Source organism: Microtus oregoni, unplaced genomic scaffold (assembly GCF_018167655.1).
Source record: "Microtus oregoni isolate MIOR12 unplaced genomic scaffold, Mior012 000098F_ref0000018, whole genome shotgun sequence".
Lineage (NCBI taxonomy): Eukaryota > Metazoa > Chordata > Mammalia > Rodentia > Cricetidae > Microtus > Microtus oregoni.
In genome coordinates, this window is record NW_024544711.1 from 546,236 (window position 1) to 570,975 (window position 24,740).

At 41.1% G+C, this 24,740-nt stretch overlaps 1 protein-coding gene across 7 annotated transcripts in view; it reads left to right on the plus strand.

Moving 5' to 3' along the window:
- The first annotated feature begins 409 nt into the window (after nt 1–409).
- The window catches only part of LOC121443013 (adenomatous polyposis coli protein-like), a 93,326-nt gene continuing 68,995 nt past the window's right edge, over nt 410–24,740 (plus strand). For 4 of the 7 annotated variants that reach the window (XM_041644689.1, XM_041644691.1, XM_041644694.1 and 1 more), the window contains exon 1: nt 410–727. In XM_041644689.1, coding sequence (XP_041500623.1) covers nt 563–727 — 165 coding nt within the window. In that variant the 5' untranslated portion in view covers nt 410–562. The remainder of the gene's footprint in view (nt 728–24,740) is intronic. The other 3 variants (XM_041644690.1, XM_041644692.1, XM_041644696.1) reach the window with 1 other exon arrangement.

The following is a 24,740-nucleotide window of genomic DNA, read 5'->3' on the forward strand; positions in this document are numbered from 1 at the left end:
TCAGCTTAGCTGGAAAAGGTGAAAGCCGGGCGGTGGTGGCGCACGCCTTTAATCCCAGCACTCGGGAGGCAGAGGCAGGCGGATCTCTGTGAGTTCGAGGCCAGCCTGGTCTACAAGAGCTAGTTCCAGGACAGGCTCCAAAACCACAGAGAAACCCTGTCTCGAAAAACCAAAAAAAAAAAAAGAAAGAAAAGAAAAGGTGAGCAGGTTGGAGACTCAGGATTCCCGGTGCAGAGAACAGAAGGGACTAAGCAAACCGCAGAGACAGGGCACCGGCCGCTGCGGCTGCGCAGTCCAGTCCCTCGGCCCCGAACAGCGGGACGCCCGCCCGCCGCGCCCACCGCGCGTGCGCACTGCATGCTTCCCGCCTCCAGCAAGATGGCGAAAGCCCTGTCCTGAGTGGGCGGAGTGTGGCTGCCGGAAACCCGGCTGCCGTCTTGGGGGAGCTTCGGGCTAAGGCCCGGGAGCAGCGGACGGAGGCTGGCGCGATGCTGTTCCCGGGAAGCGCGGTCGGCTGCCGCTGAGGAAGCTGGAGCTAGGAGTTGCCTTCCCAGCGCCCCCTATGTACGCCTCCTCGCGCTCGGGGCCGGTCGCCGCTTTGCCCGCCTCGGTACCGCCCGTGACTCTCGGGGCCCGGAGCTCCGGCGGCGGCCGGGACCGAGTCCCGCGGGAGGGGAGGCGCCCGGGCGGCGCCCGTGCTTGCGGCCGCGGAACGAGCGTCTGGCAGGTGAGTACGGCTGCGCACGCCGGCGACTCCCACCCCGGCGACGGCGCCGGAGCCCGGCGGCCCGGGGCCACCGCTCTCCTCCGGACTGCACGTTCCTGGCCTGCCCGTCTCCGGCCTTCTGCTGGCCGCGGGCTCGCAAGCTCCCCGGCTCGCCTTCCCACACCGTGGGCGGGGGTCACCGTGGGTGGGAGGGTGACTCCTGCCGCCCTCGCACCTTTTCCTGGCTTTGCAGGCAGCCTCGCCCCTGCTTAGCAGTTCTCCTTTCGCTCTAGGTGCGTGGGTCGTCCTGCCCCTTTCATTTGAGCCCAGCCAGCTTTCTTCCCTTGAAAACTTTTGAGCTCCGGGAAGATTATCTGAGCCTAGTTTGTAGAGTTACCGAGGAAAGCGTTGCTTCTGCAGAGGCCGGTGGGATCCGTCCCCCTTGAGAAGGGAACGAGTCCCGGTAGACTGGGATGGTTTAGGCGTCTGACTCCTGCCTAGTGGAGCCTGCGATGGCAAAATGATTGTTCGCTTCTAAATCATCAATCTCTTTCGGCATAGTCAGTCTTTGGTCTCCAGATGGAGGCGAGTTTTGTGAAGCGTTCGGTTTTGTAGATCCATTGAAAGAATTGGGGAGTGTTCCGTTCCTTTAAAAAAAAAAAAGACCTTAGACATGTAAGATAACACATAATGGCACAAGAAAGGAGAAGTGGTTTATACTTTCTTTTACACTTTCTTTAGTTATTAGCCCACAGTGCGCATTGAAGCTTTGGAATCCCCAGTGTGCAAACCCTTTGTTTTTGTTTTTTTTTAGAAAGGGCTGCTCACATTTCTTGTATTCTCAGTTGTGACTAATGTTTTACAATACATATAGCACCTGATAGTAGCTGTAACCGGGGTTTGTGCCAATCTCGGCTACCCCTCAAGGGTAATCGCGATTACTGTACGCAAAATTGTCCCGATTAATTTAGGGACCTTGCCAAAGCTTGCAAGTGCAAACTACCCCATCACAGTGGCGGTGGAGGAAGTTGTCGGGGTTTTTTTGTCTCCTCTGTCCCGTTCCTTGGATATGTCAAGAGCCCCAAAGTGGGATTAAAAATACTTAGACTTTGCCCTTCGAGGCTGCCATACAGCGGGGCTTTGAATGCTAGTTCAGAAAACTGAGGCGTTAGCTCAGTGCTAGAATGCTTGACTCCGTGTTCATTCTCCAGGACTGTAAAAAAAAAAAAAAAATGTAAAATTTCACTATAGGATTGCCCACTTTAAAAGAAGAAATCTTTTTGAGTCTTCCCTCGTTTGTGAGTGGTAGCCCTCACTCGTCCCCGCTAAAGACTGCGTGTTCTTAGGTCTTGGCTGTCACTCCTACGCTTTCATTTCCATTTGAAGGAATAAGAAGGAAGCTGGGGCTTCTAAACTCCAGTGGCTGAGAAAAATCTCAGCTGTCTGAGGCATACTTCCTCGATTTCCCAGGTTCCCCCCCCCCATATTATCTCCCTATTTAATGCACATATTTCAGAGACAGAAATGTCTGTCTTTGCAAGAGCAACCATCTCTATTTAGAACTGTCCATTATTACTGTCTGGAGGCCTTCTTTTTTTTTGTTTGTTTTTCGAGACAGGGTTTCTCTGTGGTTTTGGAGCCTGTCCTGGAACTAGCTCTTGTAGACCAGGCTGGTCTCGAACTCACAGAGATCCGCCTGCCTCTGCCTCCCAAGTGCTGGGATTAAAGCTGGAGGCCTTCTTCAGTCGCTCCCTCTCTCTCCTATATACGTTTGTGTTTTCCGCTGAGCTGCCAGGTACAACTCCAGGAGGCCATTCTGAATTACAAATTTTCCTTCAGAATTTTTTCATCCAAGGACTCTGATATAGTCAGATAAATCCTTCAGTCTTGGTTTTGACTGGTGTTAAAACTGCTTAGCAGTGGGTGTGATCATATTACCGCTTAGACTATTCTGTATCTATAAAGTAGGATGAAATACTTACCGTGCATGGTGGATACAGAGGGAGTTACTATGTGTTAAATGTCCATCTGAGTGTTTGGCACATCCTCATCTTTCATTTCACTATGAAGTTACCATGAAAGTCACAGTGCTGTAAGGCCATCAAGATGGGTCGGCAGGTAAAGGTGCTTGCTGTGGAACCTAACAACTGGGTTAGACCCCCAGGACCCACATGGTTGAAGAAAATAACCAACTCTTGCACGTTGTCTTCTGACCTACATCACACATAGACACACAATAAATAAATGTAGTTTTTAAAAATCCTTTTTAAAAAAAATCAGGTAATACTAAGCACAAAATCTATTCTGTTTCATCTTCAGTTTGCGTAGGCAATTTGTAAATTATATAGTGCTCTGTAGTAATGAACGACCTGTTCTTGGCATTCTGTACTGTCCTTCCTAGTTTCTTTGAATGTCCTGCCCTCGCTCGGCTTCATTTTTCTCTTACTCCTGCTATCAGCTAGGCTGCAAATAGGATTCTCAAACAGAGGTAATGCATTTGCCTCTTGTAATTGGCAGATACGTCCTTAGAAATGGCATGAAGTGTGGTTTGTTTAGCGATCATATAGTCAGTGCTGAAACTCCATCTTTCCTCTCTTTTCTCAACATTGTCCTCCTGTTTGAGTTCTTTGCACAGACTTGCTTCTCGCCTAATAAGAAGATGACTAGATACAATGTTCGTGTATGATCTTCATTTACTATCAGAGGAAGGTAGAAGTCTTCTCTTCTAGCCTTTCCCCAGAGTTCTCAGCTCTCCTGTGGTTGAACAAAACAGAAGGTCATGCTGCTAGGTCTGGAGCAGTATCTTTTTCTCTGGGGGTGGTAGTTAGGTAGGAGTGAATCCTGTATAAAAATAAGGACTGGAGCTCAACATGAGTGGGGTGTGTGAAATGGGTCCTAAAAGGGTTGCTAATATCCTCAAGGCTTTGTATGTTCTTTGGTGTGTTTTCTTGGTGGTCATGTACATTTTTCTTTTGATATAAACGATTTTGTCTGGCTATTTCTAATTTCTGCAGCTCCCCTTCCCGCTTCCACTGTTCGCTGTGAATCCATCCCTAACTCAGATGTGCTGCCACAATCCACATGACAACAGACCAAATCAGTTTAGTCTGCATCCACCTACACCTTGTGCTGTGCTCCAGTGTGCTTGCATGTTTGTATTTCCTTCCTTCTAGTTTCTCCCTGTAGCACACTTCTCAGTCACCCAATATTGAGCCTTACAGTCATGTTGGTTCTTTCTCCACTGCCCATGAGTTGTCAGATCTTAAACACATGTTAGTTGGGCTCCAAATTACAGAATACTTACTTGGTGTCTCACATAAAACAGATGATCAGAATTAGAGGATTTCATGGCTAGTCAGTTGTGCTGCACAGTGAGGTTTCGGGGATCATCTCTATAATTGACAAGTCCTAGTGTGCTGCCTCAGTTGGGTTTTCTGTTGCTGTGAAGAGACACCACGACAACAGCAGCTCTTATAAAGGAAACATTTATAAGGGTGGCTTGCTTACAGTTCAGAGGTCCTGTCTGTGGTGGGGAGCATGGCCATGTGCAAACTTTGTGCTGGAGGAGTAGCTGAGAGTCTTACATGTTGCAGGCAACAGGGAATGGTCTGAGTATCCCACTGAACAAAGCTTGAACAAAAGAGATGTCAAAGCCCACCCCACAGTGCCAATCTTCTCCAGCAAGGCCACGCCTCCTAATAGCGCCATTCCCTTTGGGGGCCATTTTCTTCCAAACCACTACATGTACTAACTTTTGAACATACGCATATCGCATCATAATTGTTCATGACTCTTTTTTTCTCAAGTACCATACCCACCAAAGATAAGTATGCCCTCTTATCTCTTAATTAGGCAAGTAACCTTCCACAAGAGGTCTGTATCAATCGGGTGTCTACCTGAATTGTAATACTACTTGGAAAACCCAGTTATGGCATTTAAGTATAAGAAGAGGCTTAAGAGAAAGTGGCATTTGGTGTCAGTGACATATTTCTGCAGTGTTCTATGGAGAAGTAAGCTTTACAAAGAGAATTGCAAACTAACAGTAGGTAGCGTAAAGCGCTGTTTGCCAATGCACTGTCATAAACCATACATGGCTTTTTGCCAAACATTTTGATAACCATAAGTAACTATCTAAAGTGGTTTCTTACATAAAATTTGTAAGATTTGAGTGGTAGATTAGAATATTGGATTCTTTTAAAGTTGGTATGATATTAAATGCATTTAAACATACCTGGTGGAGCCTCTGTCTGAACCAGATATAAGCAATTATGAAACAGTTTTGTGGTTCCTTTTCAGGGAAAGCATTTGGAAATTCAGGGAACATTTTTGGTTGTCACAGTAACTGTCAAGTCTCACTAGCAATTAGAGAGTAGAGGTCAGATACACTAAGTAGTCTGTGATGACCAGTCTCACAAAATAGTCATACCTTAAAGTGCCACTATATACACACTGAGATTAGCAAGTGTTTTGCCTTTTAGAAGAATTCACAATGATCTACTTATAGTCTTATATTGTAAATGACAGGACAACAAATTCAAACTGATTTTCAAAAAGCAATGATTAGATCTTGTGTTAAATGTTAGCTCAGGCATCAGTCAGTGGCTCCCATGAAAGGAAGGACTTGGCTCCATTGTTCTGATTTGCTCTGCTGTCTCGTTTCCCTTAATTCTGGTTTCATTCTTAGGCCTGCCTCAGGGTAGCAAATTACTGTAGCACTTTCAGACTTAATGTCCACATTTCACATACAAAATAAGATGAATCACTTTTTTAAAAAAATTATTTCTTTATTTATTTGTTATGTATACAATAGTCTATCTGTATGCCTGCAGGCCAGAAGAGGGCACCAGACCTTATTACAAATGGTTGTGAGCCACCATGTGGTTGCTGGGAATTGAACTCAGGACTTTGGCAGAGCAGGCAATGCTCTTAACCACTGAGCCATCTCTCCAGCCCCATGAATCACTTTTATATTCGATGTTGTATTTGTTTTGAGTATCACTGCTCCTGGCCTTCCCTAAGCACCTGTTCCCACAAAGTTTGTTAGTTTTTCTGTCTTGGTACAACTTTGCAGACTGTGTCTTCATTATGTATCATACTGTGTTTTTTCTCTCTCATGCTCTATTCTCCCTTAGTTATCTTTATGTTCTTAAATTCTGTCTAGATTATTTAATGGTTTAGTGGTTCGACCGTATATAGAATAATTTTATACTTAGTACAAAGATAGGTTGTGGGGAAAGCAGAGAAACGGAAGGTCCCGCCTCTGTATTCCCTCAACAGCTTTTTTGAGCCCTAAAGTATGTGCATTGTACATGCCACCAAGCACGTGTATGACGTTCTTGTAATTCATTCTTTGGCATCCAAGAAAGATTTGATTTTGGACCTTCCATGGATGACCGAGACTCTTAAATAAGTATGATAGTATTTGCATATAATCTGTACATCCTTCCAAATACTTTAAATCATCTTTAGATTGCTAATAATGCAAATTTAACATCCCTTGATACAAACAACTGAAATCTGAAAAGCTCTAAAATATTAATTTTTTTGAGCATCAACATGACAGGTAGAAAATTCCACTTACAACCTCATCTGACAAGTCACAGTCAAAATGTGGGCACATTAAAAATATATATACTATCTCAAGTTAAATGAATAAGGTGTCTGTATGCAACATAAATGAATTTTATGTTTAGACTTAACATTCCTAGGATAGCTCATGCATATGCAAATATCCAAAAATCTGAATATTTTTTAATCTAAAATATTTTCGGTGAGAGACACTTATGTGTACCTAGTGAGTGTTAATGGTATTTAAATTGTGTTGTTTAGATAACACTGACAAGAAAGGCCATGTGTGCAGTACAAATAGAAGGTTTCTTTCCAGTTGTTTCTAATCTACTGTCAGTTAAATTCAAAGATGCAGAACTTGTAAAATGTACAGTTCACTGTTTTCTTAGTCAGAAAATCTAAACACAAATACCACTCATGTAATAAGCGTTTTAGGTAAAGTTCTTGTCTAGATGTGCAGGGCTCTGGGTTTGATTTCCAGCACCCCAGAAAACAAAGCAAACAAAACCCAACTATTTTTGAGGCCCTGCTGTGTAAGCGGGGTGGTAAGAACGGAGAATCAAATAGCCTGTGTTCTTTCTGAACTTACATTTTAGAAGAGAATATAGACAACAAAGAGTGTGCATCTGTGCGCAGGTCATGTTTAGGCTTTGAAGTAAATAAAATAATAAATAGGTAATAAAGCTCATTGCTCTAGATAGGTTGGGAAAGGACTTGAGTTAACGAAGTATTGGTAAAAGTCACGAAAGGATCTACTGAAGTGAGATGATCTGTGTTGTCCTTGTCAGGATTTCAAATCACTGTTACACTAACTTTGTAAAATAAATAGACCCTCATTTCTGCTCTGCACAGTTGGAATTATTTCTTCCTTGAATGTTTGTTTTAATCCAGCAGAGAAAGCATCAGGGCTGTGGGGGTGTTTTTCTTTGTGGAAAGGTTTTTACTAAAGGTGTTACTAACTAAATTTCTCTTTTCTCTTTCTCGTCCCCTCTTTCCTCTCCTTACTGGGGATCGAACCCAGTGCTTTATACAGACTAGGTAAGCTCTACCACTGAGCTGCACTCCTGTCCTTGGTTCCTCATCTGCGTGCACAGGTGAATGTGGAGGTCAGAAGTTGGCCCCTGGCATCTGTCTGGGGTCTTCTACCTTGGTTGAGACAGGATCTCACTGGGACCTGAGCTCCAGAGGGCTTCCTATTAGCCTAGGCTAGCACCCAGTGAGCCTCAGAGAACTCCATGACCATCGTCTTGCTGGACAAGTTCTTTACCAACTGAGCCATCTCAGTCACTGTTACTGTTTTCTTCCACCATCAGTATTGTTTAGCGTAACACATGTATTTACTGGTTTTAGGTTTCCTCTAAACGTCTGTTTAGGATCCTTTTTATTTATCTTAAAGAATCTGAAACACATCCTTTAGAATGTCCTCCTGTCCGCCTGAAAAGGTTTTACTTTTCCATTCTTGAAGGATGTTTTTGCTACAGAACGCTAGGTTAGCAGTTACTTGTTAAAATACGTTCTAGATTGATTGTTGCTTTATGTTGGCTCATTCTCTTTATTGCTATCATTATTTACATGTTTTCAAAGACAGGGTTTCTCTGTAGCTTTGGAGCCTGTCCTGGAACTCACTCTGTAGACCAGACTGACCTCAAACTCACAGAAATCTACCTGCCTCTGCCTCTGCCTCTGCCTCTGCCTTTGCCTTCTGAGTGCTCGAATTAAAGGTGTGTGCCACCACAGCTAGCTGACACCGTGACTCTAAAATTTTAAAATCATTTTGTCATATTCCTTTGAAGGAAGGAAAACTTTTTAACATTGTCTTCTGCTCTATCATCAGTGATTCGGCTTTGGATCCATTCTTATCAGTGCCACACATTTGTCAGCCAGAGGCCTTCAAGTACCACCTTTACCTCAGTATTCGCTTTTGCCCTTAGCAGGGTTCTGCAGTAATATGTGCAGATCTTCCTGCCTCTCGTGTGCCCTGATCCCTCCTATGGTGTCTTAAGGCTTTATCCTTAAAGTTCCTATTTTATTCACCTATATCTACTATTTGGTTACTCATCAAGTAAGTGCTTAATTTAAGTTATTTTACAGCCTCAATGTTTTTTTCAAATCTCTAATTTTTTATCCTTTGCAGTTACACACACGTAAGTTTAACTGCTAACTTCTTAAGTAAAATAATTAGGAAATCATAATCTAACTCCAATATTTGTAAATTTATGTGAATCTGTTGGAGAAATAATTTGTTGTATAAGATAATGCTAACATTTTTTATGAAGGTTTTTATTTGGTGTCATCAAGAGTCTGGGACTTATAAAATCACCTTCATCAATTTCACATTGTTAACTTTATGTGTGGTGCCAGAGTTCATGATTTCTGTTATAATTTGAATGAGGGGAGTGTCCTACAAAGGTCCATGTGGCAAAGGCGTGGTCCCAAGGTCGTACTGTTAGGAGGTCAGCTATGAGATGTTGGTGTTGATGCCACTTTGCTTTTTGGGTCATAAGATGAGCTGCTTCCTTTACTGTACATCCACTATCTGTGCCGCTCTCTAGAGTCATAAAGTGGCGGGACCACTAGGTTATCTTGTATCTGTGTTAATTACTCAGGTATTTGTTGGAATGAAAAACACAATATGGTCTCTTGTCTTATTCTTCAAATGAAGGGCCCATGAAAACCTCAGCCGAAGGCAAAGAGGTTTTTACTTTAGTTGGCACTTCGTCTGGGACTCTGTTTGGCTCCCCATCTTTGAAGTGCAGGCAGCATTAAATGTTTATTCTCAGCACTCAGGAGGCAGAAGCAGGCAGATCTCCGTTGAGTTCGAGGCCAGCCTTGTATACAAGACAGGCTCCAAAGCTACTGAGAAACCCTGTTTTGAATCCCCCCAAAAAAGATTATTTAATATCTCACTTTTAAAATTATTTTCAGAGATAGTTGGTCTGAAATGCCTGATATCCCATTTCTACAAGTAGAAGTACAGACATTTGACAACTTGTCCAAAGAAGACTAAACATTCCTGTGTTAGTGTGTTACTCGTTTGTGTTCATCTCTTTGTAGCATAAATGAGAGACCCGAGAAATGTAAAAATTAACATGTAATTGTTTTGTAATACCACTTTTTTTTAAAGACAGTGTCTGCATAGCCCTGGCTGCCTGTAGCTCATAGAGACCCACCTGCCTCTGGAATTAGAAGCCTGAGCCACCTCCTCCCTGCTCTAAAGTGTATTATTTGCCAGGCTAGTTCCTGTTACCTGTGGGAAGGGAGGCGGGATATCACATCTGATTGTGTGTCGCTGGAACAGGCGTTGTCCTTTTGACCTGGCAGGATGTAATCTTACATTGTAAAGTAGGATTCTACAAGTTTGCAAAGGACATGAATTGATTTGACAAGGTCTGCAAACAAATTGTCCTTTAATGGTTGTACTAGAAGTTGAGTTTATTTTCAGTAATTAATGTGAGATGTGATTTTTTTTTTTTAAATTACATGTATTTATCTAAGAGTGTGAGTATACGTCTTGGTCATAGCATGCATGTAGTGATACTTTGTGTTAACAAATGAAGCTTGCCTGAAGATAAGAGAAGCAGAGCTACCAGCCACTAGAGAGTTCTTTTATCACTACCAATGTTCAGACTGAAGGTGCAATCCTGTCCTCAGACTGCATCTGTCTCCACCAAACCTCAGACTGCACTGAGCTCCCAACTCCTCCCACCTTGTATTCCTCTCTGCCCAGCCATGGCACTTCTGTCTCCACCTCCCTAGTGCTGGGATTGAAGGGTTGGGATCACCTTTGTGTGAGCTCTGTTTCTCTTTTAGAGGGATTCAATCTTGTGTAGCCCAGGGTGGAGAGAACAGAGGTTCTCTCTCTTCCTAGTCCTGGAACTAAAGGTGTGTGCCACCACTCCCTGGCCTCTGGTGGCTTAGCTCTGCACTCTGATCGTCAGGCAAGCTTTATTTGTTAAAACACAAACAGAATATCACTGCACAAGCATATGGAGGTCCAAGAATTCCTTGGGGGCATCAGTCCTCTCCTCCCACTATGTGTGTCCCTGGGATCAAACTCAGGTTGTAAGACTTGGATGTAAGCCCCTTTACCCACGGAGGCATCTTGGCATCCCTGGGGGTTGTGAATTTCTTTTTCAGGGATAAAATAAGAGTTTTAAATCTTAACACATCTATAAAAATGCATAATTTGTATTTGGATTTATTTAGTTAAAAATGGAAGTCAAACTTTCAGTTTAGAAATTCTATGCTTGCTGGGCAGTGGTGGCACATGACTTTAATCCCAGCATTCAGGAGGGATTGGCAGGTGGATCTCTGTGAGTTTGAAGCCAGCCTGATCTTCAGAGCTAGTTTCAGGACAACTGGGGCTGTTACACAGAGAAACCCTGTCTCGAAAAACCAACCAAAAAGAAAAAAGAAATTGTCAACTTCAAATTGGTTGGCAGTCTTCCTTGTTTAAAAAGTTATGCTGGGAATTTAGAATTATATTCATGTTTTATAGTTATTTGACTTGATATTCTTCATAGCCTTTAGCATGAGATGCCATCCATTTCTGCCATTAAATTGATGCATCAAAAAAAAAAATACAGAAACAGCCCTCTTGGAAGGAAGCTTAGAATTTCTGAATTTTGCCTTATTCTTTTTCTTTTCTTTGTTTTTTTTTTTTTTTTTTTTTTGTTTTTTGTTTTTTGTTTTTTCGAGATAGGGTTTCTCTGTAGCTTTGGAGCCTGTCCTGGAACTAGCTCTTGTAGACCAGGCTGGCCTCGAACTCACAAAGATCCGCCTGTCTCTGCCTCCCGAGTGCTGGGATTAAAGGCGTGCACCACCACCGCCCGGCGCTTATTTCTTTTTCTTATCTGCCAAATGGGTATACTAACTTGAAGATCCGTGTTGATTATGGTGTCTTTGCTTCCTGTTTGTTTCAGATTTGTTCACTTGCATTCAGAACACTGGGTGATAACTTGGAATTGCTCTGTGCTCGGCCATCTTACCCACCTTTTTACACTGTGTGAAGTCAATGCCTTTGTCATTGTTCCTGAAGTGCCTTTCTGCCCTATCCCACTTGCTAGGCACAGCAAGATGATGATTCTCAGTGTCTTTTAAGATCCGTTCAATGGGTAATGCACCTTGGTTACTTACGTCTTAGTTGCCAGTGCAGTTAATTTTAGACCTCATGAATTAGTGAGTGTGTTTAATTTCTTAAAAGTCTGCTACCTGACTGAATTCAGGTATGAGTCAGTCTCACCCTTCAGTCTTGGCAGCTGTTACTTTCCAGGCTGTTCCTTGGCCTGGCCTGCCACACAGGTTGAGTATTCCTTATCCAGAATGCTTGAGACTAGTCGTATTTTGGATTTTTGTCTTTCTTGGACTTTGCAATATTTGTATGTGCATAATTTGAGGATGGGACTCAAGTCCAAACATGAATCAGTTTATATTTCTCATATACCTCAAGGTGTGTGTATGTACATACACATATATTCTTCTGACTGTGCTGGGACCAGACCCTGGGCCTAATGCCGTGTTAAGCACACACTGAGCTGTGTATTTTGTACATTAGCACATCAGTTTGTATTCTGACTGTGACCTGTTACATGAGACCAAGTATTAATTTCCCAAGTCATGTTGGCACTTAAAAAAGTACTGGATTTATGGAAAGTTGGATTTGTGGTTTTCAGATTGTTCAACTTGTATATTTTCTAAAGATTTTTACTTAAACAGTAAAGCAGCAGTTATGTTAGATTGAGTACCTCAGAAAAGGAACAGATGATACTATTACTCTATCATAGCATTTAATGTATTTAATTAGGGATCCTGTTATCTTATTTTCAAAATCTTGTCATGCTTGACTGACAAGGATAATGCTCACTTTTCCTGTTACATTCTTTTGTAAACACTGGAGTGTGGTTTTAGTACCTTATTTAATTAGCCAGTAACAGTCTACCCACTTCATTCTTTTAAATTCTCTGTCTTTGCTGTAGTTTAAGGTCAGAAAAAATCTGATGTATTTTATAATATTCTGGTTGTCTTTCAATAGTTTCGTACTTCAAACACATTTCTCCTGTGTTTTCTCTAACATTAATGTACATATTGACAGCAATTAAGAATATATTATCTAGCTGGGCAGTAGTAGCACATGCCTTTATTTCCAGCACCCTGGAGTCAGGGACAGGCCAGTTCAAGGATAGTCAGGTTTGCAGAGGGAGTTCTGGGACAGTCTCCAAAACTACATAGAGAAACCCTGTCTTGAAAAACAACAACTATATATATATTATATATATAATATTAATATATATTATTATATAAATACAATTATATTAAATGGATATATATCCATTGAAGCAAATTTAAGGATTGGAAAGTGTTACAGTGGACAAAACTCTTAAAATTGTTATTATTTAAATACTTCATTCATTTAATTTTTTGGGTATGTGTCTGAGGTGTATGTAAATTTTCAGGAGCCTGAGGTGGTCAGAAGAGGGATCAGAGCCCGTGATTTAAGATAGAATTAGATAGATCTTTGACAGAAAGTTATATGTAGTCAATAACTTGTTCACTAAATATTGTAAGTATGTTGAGGACTGAACTGAAAGAATGGCTTTCCACCTTCTGTAACAGGTGTTCAGCATCACTTTGTTTGTTTGTTTGTTTTCAGACAGGGTTTTTCTGTGTTACAGCTCTGGCTGTCCTAGAACTTTCTTGTAAACCAGACTGGCCTCAAATTCACCAGAGGCCTCAAACCTGCCTCTGTCTCCCTAGTGCTGGGATTTTACTGAGTTGTAAATTAAAATGTTTTATTTGTTTTATACTGGCTGTCAAAGGCCCTGTGATTATTGTAGCAGAGGCTTCCAGTTTATTACTTTGAGTATTTTATGCAATTTAATTCTTACCTCGTAGATGTATACTCACTGTTTGTCATTTTTATTAAAATTAAGCACCCACCATTGGTATAAGAATATTTTGATGATAAATAAATATATTTTTTATTTATATGAGAATTAATTGCCGTTGGTTCTTAGAGAACGGAAACCTGAACTCAAATTTGGCAGCTGTCTTAGTCAGTATTCTATTGCTGTGAAGAGACACCATGACCAAAGCAACTCTTATAAAAGAAAGCATTTAACTGGGGCAGTTTTCAGAGGGTGATGCAGGGAACTTGGCAGCAAAAAGCATGGTGCTGAAGAGGTAGCTAAGAGTTCTGGATCTGGATCTGCAGGCAGCAGGAAGAGAGAGACACTGGACCTGACTCAGGCTTTTGAAACCTCAAAGCTCACCCCCAGTGATACATTTCCTCCAACAATGTCACACCTACTCCAGCAAGGTCACACCTCCTAATCCTTCTCAAGTAGTGCCACTTTCAAAGCATTCAAATACATGAGCCTATGGGACATTCTTATTCAAACACCACAGCAGTTTTAATTAGGTTAGGACAAAGCATTGACTTCTGCCTGATTGATTTACTTGCAAGTCTACAAGATAAAGGCATACCATATTTTATGCTTCTTAAATGTATTTCCTGACGTAATATATGGAACCCCTCTTTCAGGTAACTTTTCTATAAAAAGAGTTAGACACAGACATTTAAAACTCAGATCACACTTAGATTAGCCAATATAGATCATTTCTTGTTATATTACCTTGGATGTTTCCAGAATTGTAACACTTGCTTATTGACCTTAAACCTTATAATAGGTTTAAACACACCAACCCACCAAGATACACAATGATGGAAACTTGTCTAGCAGGTACAAGGCCCTGTGTTCAACCCCTAGCACTAGGAAGGAGAGAGAGGAGGGGTAATGAAAATGATTTCAGACTAAAAGCTAACTAAAGTAACTTGAAGCTCCTCCCACTGAGTATGTACACATGTTCCTATGTGGTGGTGCACATATGTGCGTGTGGAGATGATGATAGCCTCAGTTGCCATTTCTCAGATGCCATCAGTGACTTGAAGCTTGCCAAATAGGCTAGCTTGGCAGGACAGTGGGTTTCAGGGACCCACTTGACCTGTCTTTCCACCAGCTGGGATTACAAGCACATCACCATACCCAGCTTTTTAGATGTGGGTTCTGGGGTAAGATAAGCACTCTACCAATTATGCTATCTCCCCCAGTTAGCATTATTCCTATTCTAAACATAAAAGAATTCATCTTTGTCAAGAGACAGACTTCAGGTTTTTTTTTTGTATTTGAATAGATACTGCATGCATGCAGTACACATTTGAAAACTGCAAGTATGTGTCTATAAAATAAAAGTAAATCTCCTATACTTGCTTCCTAACTATCCACAGAAGCAGAGGAAATCAGTTTTGTCTACCTTTTTAAGTTATCCCACATACTATGAGTATTCTTTTGGAAGGCAGAAATTATATTATTAGAACATTAGCATTCAAGAATTGATGTACTTAAGATTTTCATTGATAACTTCTTTGCAGTACAACAAACACTATGAAACAGATGATTGAATACAGTCTCTGCTCACATAGATTTCTCTTGGAAATCTGACTGGCTTGGAGTTTAAAAGTGGCCCCATAGTTAGTGGTAACAGAAAGATCTGGCTGGAGCAGCTCAGTTGCTAGCTATATAGGCAGCCATTATAAGGAATTTGCACTGGAAATTAATTACCAGCATAATTGCTAATTGCTTACCCACATAAGCAGTTTTTGTCAATGTGGCTGGAGCTAGGAAATTCACTTCCGAGTTCACTTGCTCACTTACTGATTGGCAGGTTGGTGTTGGTCTGGGCCCTTAATGTTGGCTTCTCTGCAGGGTTACTGAAGTATCCTCAGGACACTATGACTGGTTCCAGAGTAAGCAGTCAAGAGAGACCAGAGCAGGAGCTATTATGTATAGATATCATATATTATAGATCTTTACTATCTATTGATTGAGATACCAGTCTCTTCTAGAAAAATCCCATCGGTACACTCAAAAATTAATACCAGATATTTGGGTATCCTCTAGTTCAGTCAAGTTGACACCTAAGATAGCCATCATAAAGATGTGAATTTTAACTATATTCTCTATCAATTTAAAATGCTGTGATAATTAGGCTGCCAGATTAGTGTGGAAGAATAAGGCTGCCACACTATAAAATGGAATTGGGAGAAAATTATTATTATCCAAAGAAGCTTTTGATGGGCTGGGGGGGGTGAGTGTCAGTATAGTACTTACCACACAAACATCAGGATCTGAGCTGAGATTCCCCGGCAGCAGTGTAGAAAGCCAGACATGGCAGTGTGCACCTGTAATCCTCATGCTGGTGAGGAGACGCAGAGCATCCTTGGCGAGCTCCAGGTTCAGTGAGAGACCCTGTCTCAAAAAATAAGGTTGAAGAAGGTATTGAACATTAACTGTGGCCTTCAAACACATGTGCACACACATATGCACACCCAAAGTAATTTTTAGAGAAGAGCTTGAAATAACCAGTTGTAAGAGGGTGTGATGACAGGAAAGACTGAATCACGTGTTTATTTCGTTCATATTTCATGCAGCTGAGTGAAATATCATGTTGAGTATTCAGGGGATAAGGTTAAGATAGAAACGCCAATTTGAGATTTAGTGTAACATAGTTTGGTATTCTTTGAAAGAAGTTTGAGATCAAGGAGGGATTTGTAAAGATTAGTAATTCTAGGGTGTGTGTGAGAATGAGCCAATAGGAAAGGAGAGGCTGATTTGGGAGAAAAGACTAGCCAGATGAAGAGTAGTTGTAGTTTTTCTCAGGTGTGGACCATTTATGGGGCAAGGGAACTTAAGAGGGAGGGCAGCCCACACTCACGGCCATGGAACAAAACTCATGCCTGGAATCGCAGCACTTGATAGGCTGAGGCGGAGGGGGGGGGCAATTTTGATGAGAAAATAACTGGAACAAATGGAAAAAAAAAACCAGGAGTAGGCAGCTGGGTCTGTGGTGATGATGAGGTTCCAGTCCCCACCCACTATTGCCAGCTGCATACTGTCTGGGGAGTGCTGGAGTGTGCATGAGTTGGAAGGTTGACTTCTAGTTGTTGGCAGTAAGAATTCACCAAGTCAGAGCAGAGTGGGAAAGAGGCTGGCTATTTATATGCTAGTGGCCCTTTTTGTTTGCTTGTTCCTAACATATACTTGGTTGGTCAGTGTTTAACTTGGTTGGACAGGCTTTGTAGGGTCACAGCTCTGTGTTGGAAATTCATGTCACCATTTCTGTAATGCCCACCAGACCTAGCTTGTTCCCCCACAGCGAGGACTGGTACTTTCAGTGGTCCAACTGCCTAGTTACTTCTTGCTCCATTCTCTTATAAGCAGTCCAGTAAACTCACTGGTACAGCCTAGCTGAGCTTGGGTGGAATCTTTGGTCTGAATCTGGATAAAAGAGTCATTTATGTCTCTCCAGGAAAAGATATGCTTCAGATATCATTACAAATGTGTGTAATGTCTGGCAGATTATGTAAGTAGTTTTTCTCCAATAGCTTTTTATTGTTAAATAATTATATTAATTCTTGAGAATTTCATACAATATATTTTGAACATGTTTGTTCCCCTCAACCTTTCCATCCCTTCTCACCCACCTGTGTTATTGCTTCTTTCTTTTCTTCTTCCTCTGTAGTGAGATTTCATTTATATTTTAATAAATAAAGCTTACCTGAAGATCAGAGAGTAAAACAACCCTACTGGTCAACCTTACAGACCAGGTAATGGTGCACACCTTTAATCCCAGCTCTAGAGAGGACTATAAGACAGGAAGAGACAGCTCTTAGACACAGTCTCATTCTGAGATTCTGGAAGGCAGGATCACCATTTCAGACTGAAGTAGAGGTAAAGAGCCTGTGGCTGGCTGGGTTTTTTTTTTCTTTTCTTTCCTTTCCTTTTCTTTTCTTTTTTTCAAGACAGGGTTTCTCTGTGTATCTCTGACTGTCCTGGAACTCACTCTGTAGACCAGGCTGACCTCAAACTCAGAGAGCTCTGCCTGCCTCTGCCTTCCTGAGTGCTGGGATTAAAGGCGTGTGCCACCATGACCCAGCTGCTGTTTTGCTTTTCTGACCTTCAGTCTGAACCCCAGTATTTGTCTCTTGGTTTTTATTAATAATGTCACATTTCTTCATCAAGGCCAGCTTGTGTTACCCTGCTAGTATTAGGATTGGGGCATGCTCTGGTGTGTGATCAGCCCAATAGGTCACATTATTAAAAAACAAATAGCTGACTCTCTCTCTCCCAGTAGCCATCAGATGTTACTAGCTCCTCAGCTGCTAGTGGTGGGATCTCTCTCTCTCTCTCTCTCTCTCTCTCTCTCTTTCTCTCTCTCTCTCCCTCTCTCTCTCTCTCTCTCTCTCTCTCTCTCTCTCTCTCTCTCTCTCTTACACACACACAGTGTGCACGTGCTCTCTGTTGGGATTTTGTTTGGCTAGAGCGTGTGCAGGTCTGTGCATGCTGTTACAGTTGTTATGAGTGCATATGTGCCCTGTTGTACCTGGAAAGCTAATTGCTTTTATATTCTCAGTGAAGTTGGTCATTAACTGAGCCTATCATAAGGAGTAAAAATAGATTTGTTACAGGTTTGAGGAGACATGCAAAGCTCAGAGTAGGAAATAGAGTCGTCCTTCTAGGCCAGGGTTGACTCTCCTTTCATGTCTGTAGTTATAAATGTAAAGCGAAGTAGCCAGCGCTGTTCCTGAGCAGTATGAGTGCCACTGCCACTTCCTTCTGTTGCCCAGGCTAAAGAACTACTTCCTTTGTGCTTTCAGAGTTTACAAATGACTTATTGTTCTTAGGGCCAGAATAGAGTTACTTGTTTGTTTGTTTGGTTTCCCCTATTTTAGAAGGTAGAGGGAAAATGCCAGGCCTCCCACATGTAGGCTGATGAGATTTTATGTAGTCTCAAGTTCAGCTAGGTTGGTTATCACTTCAGCTGATACCTCTCTCTCTTCTCTCTCTCTCTCTCTCTCTCTCTCTCTCTCTCTCTCTCTCTGTAAAGAAGAACTTTGTATTCTCAGCCATGGAGAGCACTTGGAAAGGTGCCCCTTTTCTGCCCCACCTGTTATTGAACGATTTTGTTTTGTTTTAATAGCAGAACTTTGGGGAAATGTTAAGAAAAGGCACTTTTCATACTACCAGAGGTATAGGATAGTTTAAGATCAAGAGACTTTTTGATAGTTGTTGTTATTAGTTGGGAAAGGTATTTGAATGTGAAATGAAATTTAGTACAATTCTTGAATCTTGCTTTTGGCTTCTATAAAAGAACCTATGTAGTGTTTCAATAAATTCTACCTGACTTTGGATACCTTTACAAAATACATTTTAAAAGACTTAGAAAATGAATGTTTCTGTTTTAAAAACATTAGTCTGGATGGGGAGTGTACTTTAGTGGTAGAAAACATTGTCTAGCATTCAGAAGCAGCCAGTCCCCAGCACCAAGAAAGGTCACAGTACCTGATGTGAAAGAGGGTTCGCATATACTAGGTGCATTGGATTCATTCGTCCTCGTCTCTCTGGAATGTAATATCAAACACTCATATGAACCCATTTGTTAGTGACCGTTCTTGCCCTGGAATGAAATGAAATCCGCACATTAAGTACTACCTTTAGTAGTCTGGAAACCAGCGTCTCCTACTCTAAGTGACACTGGCTTGTTACATTAGGGAAGGTTTAGAATTTGTTTTCCATTTAGCAAGCTTGGATCATTTGGCCTATAATGACAAGAAATATTAATGAGAAATTTTAATCCTGCTTTACTACGATGAATAGTCTCTCAAAAACAAGTCTCTGTGTGCTCTTCACTCTCAAATAGCCCCTTCCTTTGTATTCATGTCAGATAGACAGAAGATGGATGGATGGATGGATGGATGGAGATAGATAGATAGATAGATAGATAGATTGATTGATTGATTTTACATGAGAGGAAACATTTGCCTTCCCTTACTACTCTTCCATCTCAAATAATCTGCCTTTTTTGTTGGGGGAGAGGTATCAAGACAGGGTTTCTTTGTGTAGTAACCCTGGCTGTCCTAGAACTTGCTCTGCAGACCAGGTTGGCCTCAAACTGTCTGCCTCTGCCTCCTGAGTGCTGGAATTAAAGCCATGCTATAATCTGCCTTTTTATGTCATATTCTCTCTCTCTCTCTCTCTCTCTCTCTCTTTCTCTCTCTTTCACACACACACACATTCTCTCTCTCTCTCTCTCTCTCTCTCTCTCTCTCTGCCTTACACTCTCTCTTTCCTTTTCTCTCTCCTCTCTCTCTCTCCCCTACACACACATACACAAACTCTCTGTACTTTACTAACATGAGAGAAAACAAAGTATTTGTCAGTCTGACTTATTTCTCTTTATGTGATGATCTTGAGTTCTTCTACCCATTTCTCCACAAATGAAACAATTTCTTTTTTTCCCCCCTATGGCCAAATAAAACTCCATTGTATGTTTACGACATTTATCTATGGTGGACAGCTAGACTGATTCCATATCTATTGTGAATATTACAACAGTAAACACGAATGTTTAAGTATCTTGGTGGTATGCTGACTCAGGTTGTTTTGGGTGTGTACCCAAGAGAAGTATAGCTGAGTCCTTTGATGATACTAGTTTTAATTATTTTTGAGAAACCTCCATGCTGGTTTCTGTAGTGGCTGTACCGTCTCATCAACAGTGTGTAAACGTCTGTGCGTGGTGTCCATTGCATTCCCACATCTTTACTAGCATGTATTGTTGATTCCTTGGCATTCTGACTAGAGTGAGATATAACCTCGGTTTAGTTTGTATGGGGTGGGGGTGTTGTGGGCCGGTGCATGTGGAGGCCAGAGGTCAAGCATCTTCTGTCTTTCCTTCCTCCCTCAACTCCCCTCCCCCACCTTTTTTATTTTATGACACAGGGTCTCACTGAACCTGGGACTTGCCAAGTCAGCTAGATTGATCAGTCAAGGAAGCCCCTGGGCTCCTCCTGTATACTTTGCAACACTGGGATTTTAGGCCTGAACTCAGCTTTTTAGTGTGGATATCCAAACCCAGGGTCTGGGTCTTGTGCAGTAGGTGCTCTACCTGTGGAGCCTTCTCCCCAGATCTACGTGGAATTTTTAGTTGCCTTTTCCAGGATGTTTTGAAAAACAAACAAAAACAAAAAATAAAGAATTTACTTGCTTACACACAAATTTAAAAGTTGCTAAATAAAATTTCTATGGCAGTCCATAGAGCATTCCTATAAACATGTTCTTCCAGTTGAAAATACTTTTGACTATTATACTTGGCTGTAATTTTATGGCTGTAATTTCTCATTATTTTCCCTTTTGAGTAGGAAGAGACACTAGTCCCGTTGCTTTTTGAAGACTTTGCTCTTGCCATACATTCCTCCTTATTTGAGATACTTATTCCATTGTCTGTAGAATAAAGTTTAAAATTTTAAGCTAACAGGTAAGATGAGACGCTCTGCCCCAGCATCCTTCAGGACTAGTTCTGTCACTCTGTGCTCTCTGAAGTCTTTTCCTGATAAGCTAGACATGACCTAACCTGTCCTCTTTTAGCCATATAAAATTGGCCTTAACCTTTGTATTAAAGCTTACATTGTACAAGCCTCAGTTCAAGTTAATGGATTGTTGTTGTGTTCATCGTTATGTTGTTATGTCATAACAACATATTCATACATTGAACGGAATACATGAAACACCAGGTATTCCAGGTCTGAGAGAACAGCAGGGTCCTCATGGAGTTTATGTTCTGGTTTGGGAAATGAGAAGACACACACCTTAGTAAGTATGTAGGTAGAACGTTTTCTATTTCCGGTGTTCTGCGTGAGGATAGCACCGTGGTGTGGTGGGAAGGCGGAGCAGAGGGCAGTGACTCGGTTAGCATGGAGGGGTCTTTAACAGTGGAGGCTATGAAGGAACCGTCATAGTAAGATTTTGGAAGCAGAGTTGTTTTCTGGGGACTGAACCAAGGGTCTTTTTCTTGGTATACAAGTGATCTTCCAGTGGCTGTACCCCCAGCCCTTTTTGTACACATACATACCTATCCATACACAGACACACACATAATCAAAAGTATTTTGTTTTTGTTTTTTTGAGACAGGATTTCCTGGAAGTCTCTCTATAGACCAAGCTGGCCTTGAACTCACAGAGATCCACCTGCCTCTGCCTCCTGAGTGCTGGGATCAAAGGTGTGCACCCAGCTTAAAATTGGTCTTTTTTAAAACTGTTAAGAGAAAATGCAGTACCTGGGTTGATATACTGTATGCATAAACAAGGTCTTGGTTTGTTCCCCAGCCCCTGCCCCCCAAAGTTAGTTGGTATTATATAATAATAATTATATAAAACATTATATATAAAATATATATGTTCAGTATTTTTATAATACTGCATGAATTATGTAATTATGTTATCTTCTACAATATTCTAATCATCTTGGAAAGGTACCAGAAGTTCAGTTAACTAGCCTGTTGTTAGAAATATGAGGTTAACATTTTAGTAATATAAATAATGCTGAATATTTTTACAGTATAAATATTTTTCTTTATATTTATTTATTTGTTCCATTTTGGTTTTGGTGAAACAAGGATTGAACCTAGACATAAGCACTACCATTGAACATGCCTCAATTGTACCCTTCCTCTTTTTATTTTTTCAAAGTTTTTTTTTTATTTTACCTGCATGCATGTCTGGGTACCATGTGCATGATTGGTGCCTGTCAGAGGCCAGGAAAGGGTGTTATATACCCTAGAATTGCATCTCTTTATAGCTAGAAATTTGTTTTGTTTGAATTCCCCAGTAAAGAGACAACTGAAGTTACCAAGTTTGGATGCTCACCTTACGAGACCTGGATAGAGGTGGGCAGTCCTTGGGCTTCCCACAGGTCAGGGAACCCTGATTGCTCTTCGAGCAGATGAGGGAGGGGGACTTGATCGGGGGAGGGGGAGGGAAATGGGAAGCGGTTGCGGGGACGAGGCAGAAATCCTTAATAAATAAATAAATTAAAAAAAAAAGTAAGAATCAACTACAGCTGTCAAAAGGAGCACTGATTTAACTCACTTCACCAAACTCAAATGCTTTTATTAATATCCTTGTCAGTTCTTTAAATGTTCAGTTTTTTAAAAGACGTGTGTGTGTGTGTGTGCGCGCATGTGTGCGCGCTCGTGTGTGCGCACACTTTGTATGAATGAGTGCCCTTTGAGGCCAGAAGAGGGCATGAGATCACCCAGAGCTGGAGTTGTAGCCATTGAGAGTGGGAACTGAACTTCGGTCTTCTGGAAAAGCATTCTTTAACAACTGAGCTATCTCTCTAGCCTCTAAACTGTGAGTCTTAAATCAGGTTTAATGAATATATAAAATATAGAACATACAGTTGAAGACATTAATAATCCTATTAATCTTATTTGGTCTCTTTGTTTTATTTTTTTAAGACATGGTTCTTTGTGTAGCTCTGGCCATCCTGGAACTAATATTCTGGAGATCAGGCTGACCTTGAACTCGGAGATCTGCCTGCCTCTGCCTCCCGAGTTCTGGGATTAAAGGCGTGCGCCACCACCGCCCGGCTTGGTCATAATTCTTTTTAAGGTTCAAATTTTTCAAAGATAAAATTTGCATCCCTGTTTAATAACACTTGCAAATTAAGCCATTTACTAAAAACAAACTGGTAAAAATTTAAATTAAAAATATTTCTTGAAAAAAAAGATCTCGAGTCTCTATAAAATTTCAGTGTTATATTTTGAATAAAAGTTACCTTTATTAGTTTTTATTACTCCATGTGCTTGTGTGAGAGTACATGCACTTGTGTACATAGGGATCTCTGTGGGGCCCAGAAGAAGATATCAGAGTCTTTGGAAAGTTGTTTCAAGTGTCTGAACTACCCATCAAGGGTCCAGCTCTCCTGATAGAGCAACAAGTGATTCTAACCCTGAGCCATCTCCCTAGCCCCGAAATGCTGTCGTTAGTTCTTTTTTTTTTTTAAGATAAAATTCAGTCTTGAAGAAGCTGGCTTAATGGTTCTTCTTCTTCTTCTTCTTCTTCTTCATCATCATCATCATAATTGAGTTTTATTGAATAATCCAGTTGGCAGCCTGGTGACTATAAAAAGTCTTTGGACTTCTTATACTTGAACCACAGTCTAGGTTTATGAACATGTAATGGTCATAGCTTTCTTTGAAACTTAATCATTTGATGGTCTGTGTGTAAGGAGGCCTTGGGGTCATTCTTTAGCATCCCGTGCCACTGAATCACTGACTAATTTCAGTATTAGTACATGTAGTTAAAATTTAAACAAGTTTTGACTACCAATTCATTTCTTAAAGTAATGGCTTAAGTCACTCATAGCCCGAGTCAAAAGTAACAGGCATAATTGTTTCGTAGGCTATTAAGTTATTTTGAGGAGCTTTTAAAATGCATTCTTTATTTTGCAAGATAATTTTTCTTTCTGGAAGGCCGATCCTGAATGAGGAATTGTGAATTTGTCATAGACGATGACTGTGTAATGAGTCCTGCAGACTGAGTGATGCACTTCCAGTAAGATCTTAAAAAAGGCTTTGTAAAGCCATGTCTTTCAGGAAAGATGTTTAGAATAGAGTCAAGTTGATTCACGTTTCCTTTGTTCAGTATGAGGCTTTCTTTCTAAATATGTTTAAGATTTTAGTATATAATTCTAATTACAGTTATATTGTGGTCAGTGTGGAAGTCCTGACTTACATACAGCAAATATATACAGCATATTAGGTATTTATAGAGACTAATAGAGGGAAAAAGACCCAAAGCCCAAAAGAAAATTAGAAATCCCTCCCATATTCTGACCTTCAAAAGAATATCCCTATTTTGTTGTGTGTTATCCTTTTTAAGATTTAATTTTTATTGTGTATTTGTGTGTGGTTCTGTGACATGAGTGCATTACCAGTTGATAGGCCTGGAGAGGGAGTCATATTCCCCTGGAGCTGGAGTTACAGGCCACGTGAGCAGGCACATGGGGTGCCACAGCAGTGTGGTTCTTACCACCACACTCTCACTAGCCCCTAATTTTCTTCTGTGTGTAATGTTTTATAAACGGGAATTGCCTCAAAAATGATACTTAGTAGCTTCTTGTCATTTTATTTGAAAAAAATGCAAGAAATTATAGTAAATATACTTCATTTAGAACTCTAAATTTTAGTTTATTTTTAAAACTTCAGTAGATGGGGCTAGGGAAGGGATGTAGCTTCATAGGTAGAGTGCTTGACTAGCCTATAAGAAGCCCTGAGTTTAGGATCTAACTCTGCCTAAACCGTGGGTGGTGGCATACACACACACACCTTTAGTCCCAGCCTTTGTGGAGGCAGAAGTTCAAGGTCATCCCTGGCTCTTTTAAGTGCTGTGCTAGCTTGGCACGCGAGACCCTGTCTTAGAAATATTTGTTTGAAAAAAATTTTCTTGTTTAAAACAAAGCTTAAATCAGACTTTTAAGCTAGAACTTAATGTGAATCTTGCCCTTCTCACACATAAATCAGTAAATGTGGAGTATGCAGTAGGATCAGTGGTAATTAACAGCTTGCCCT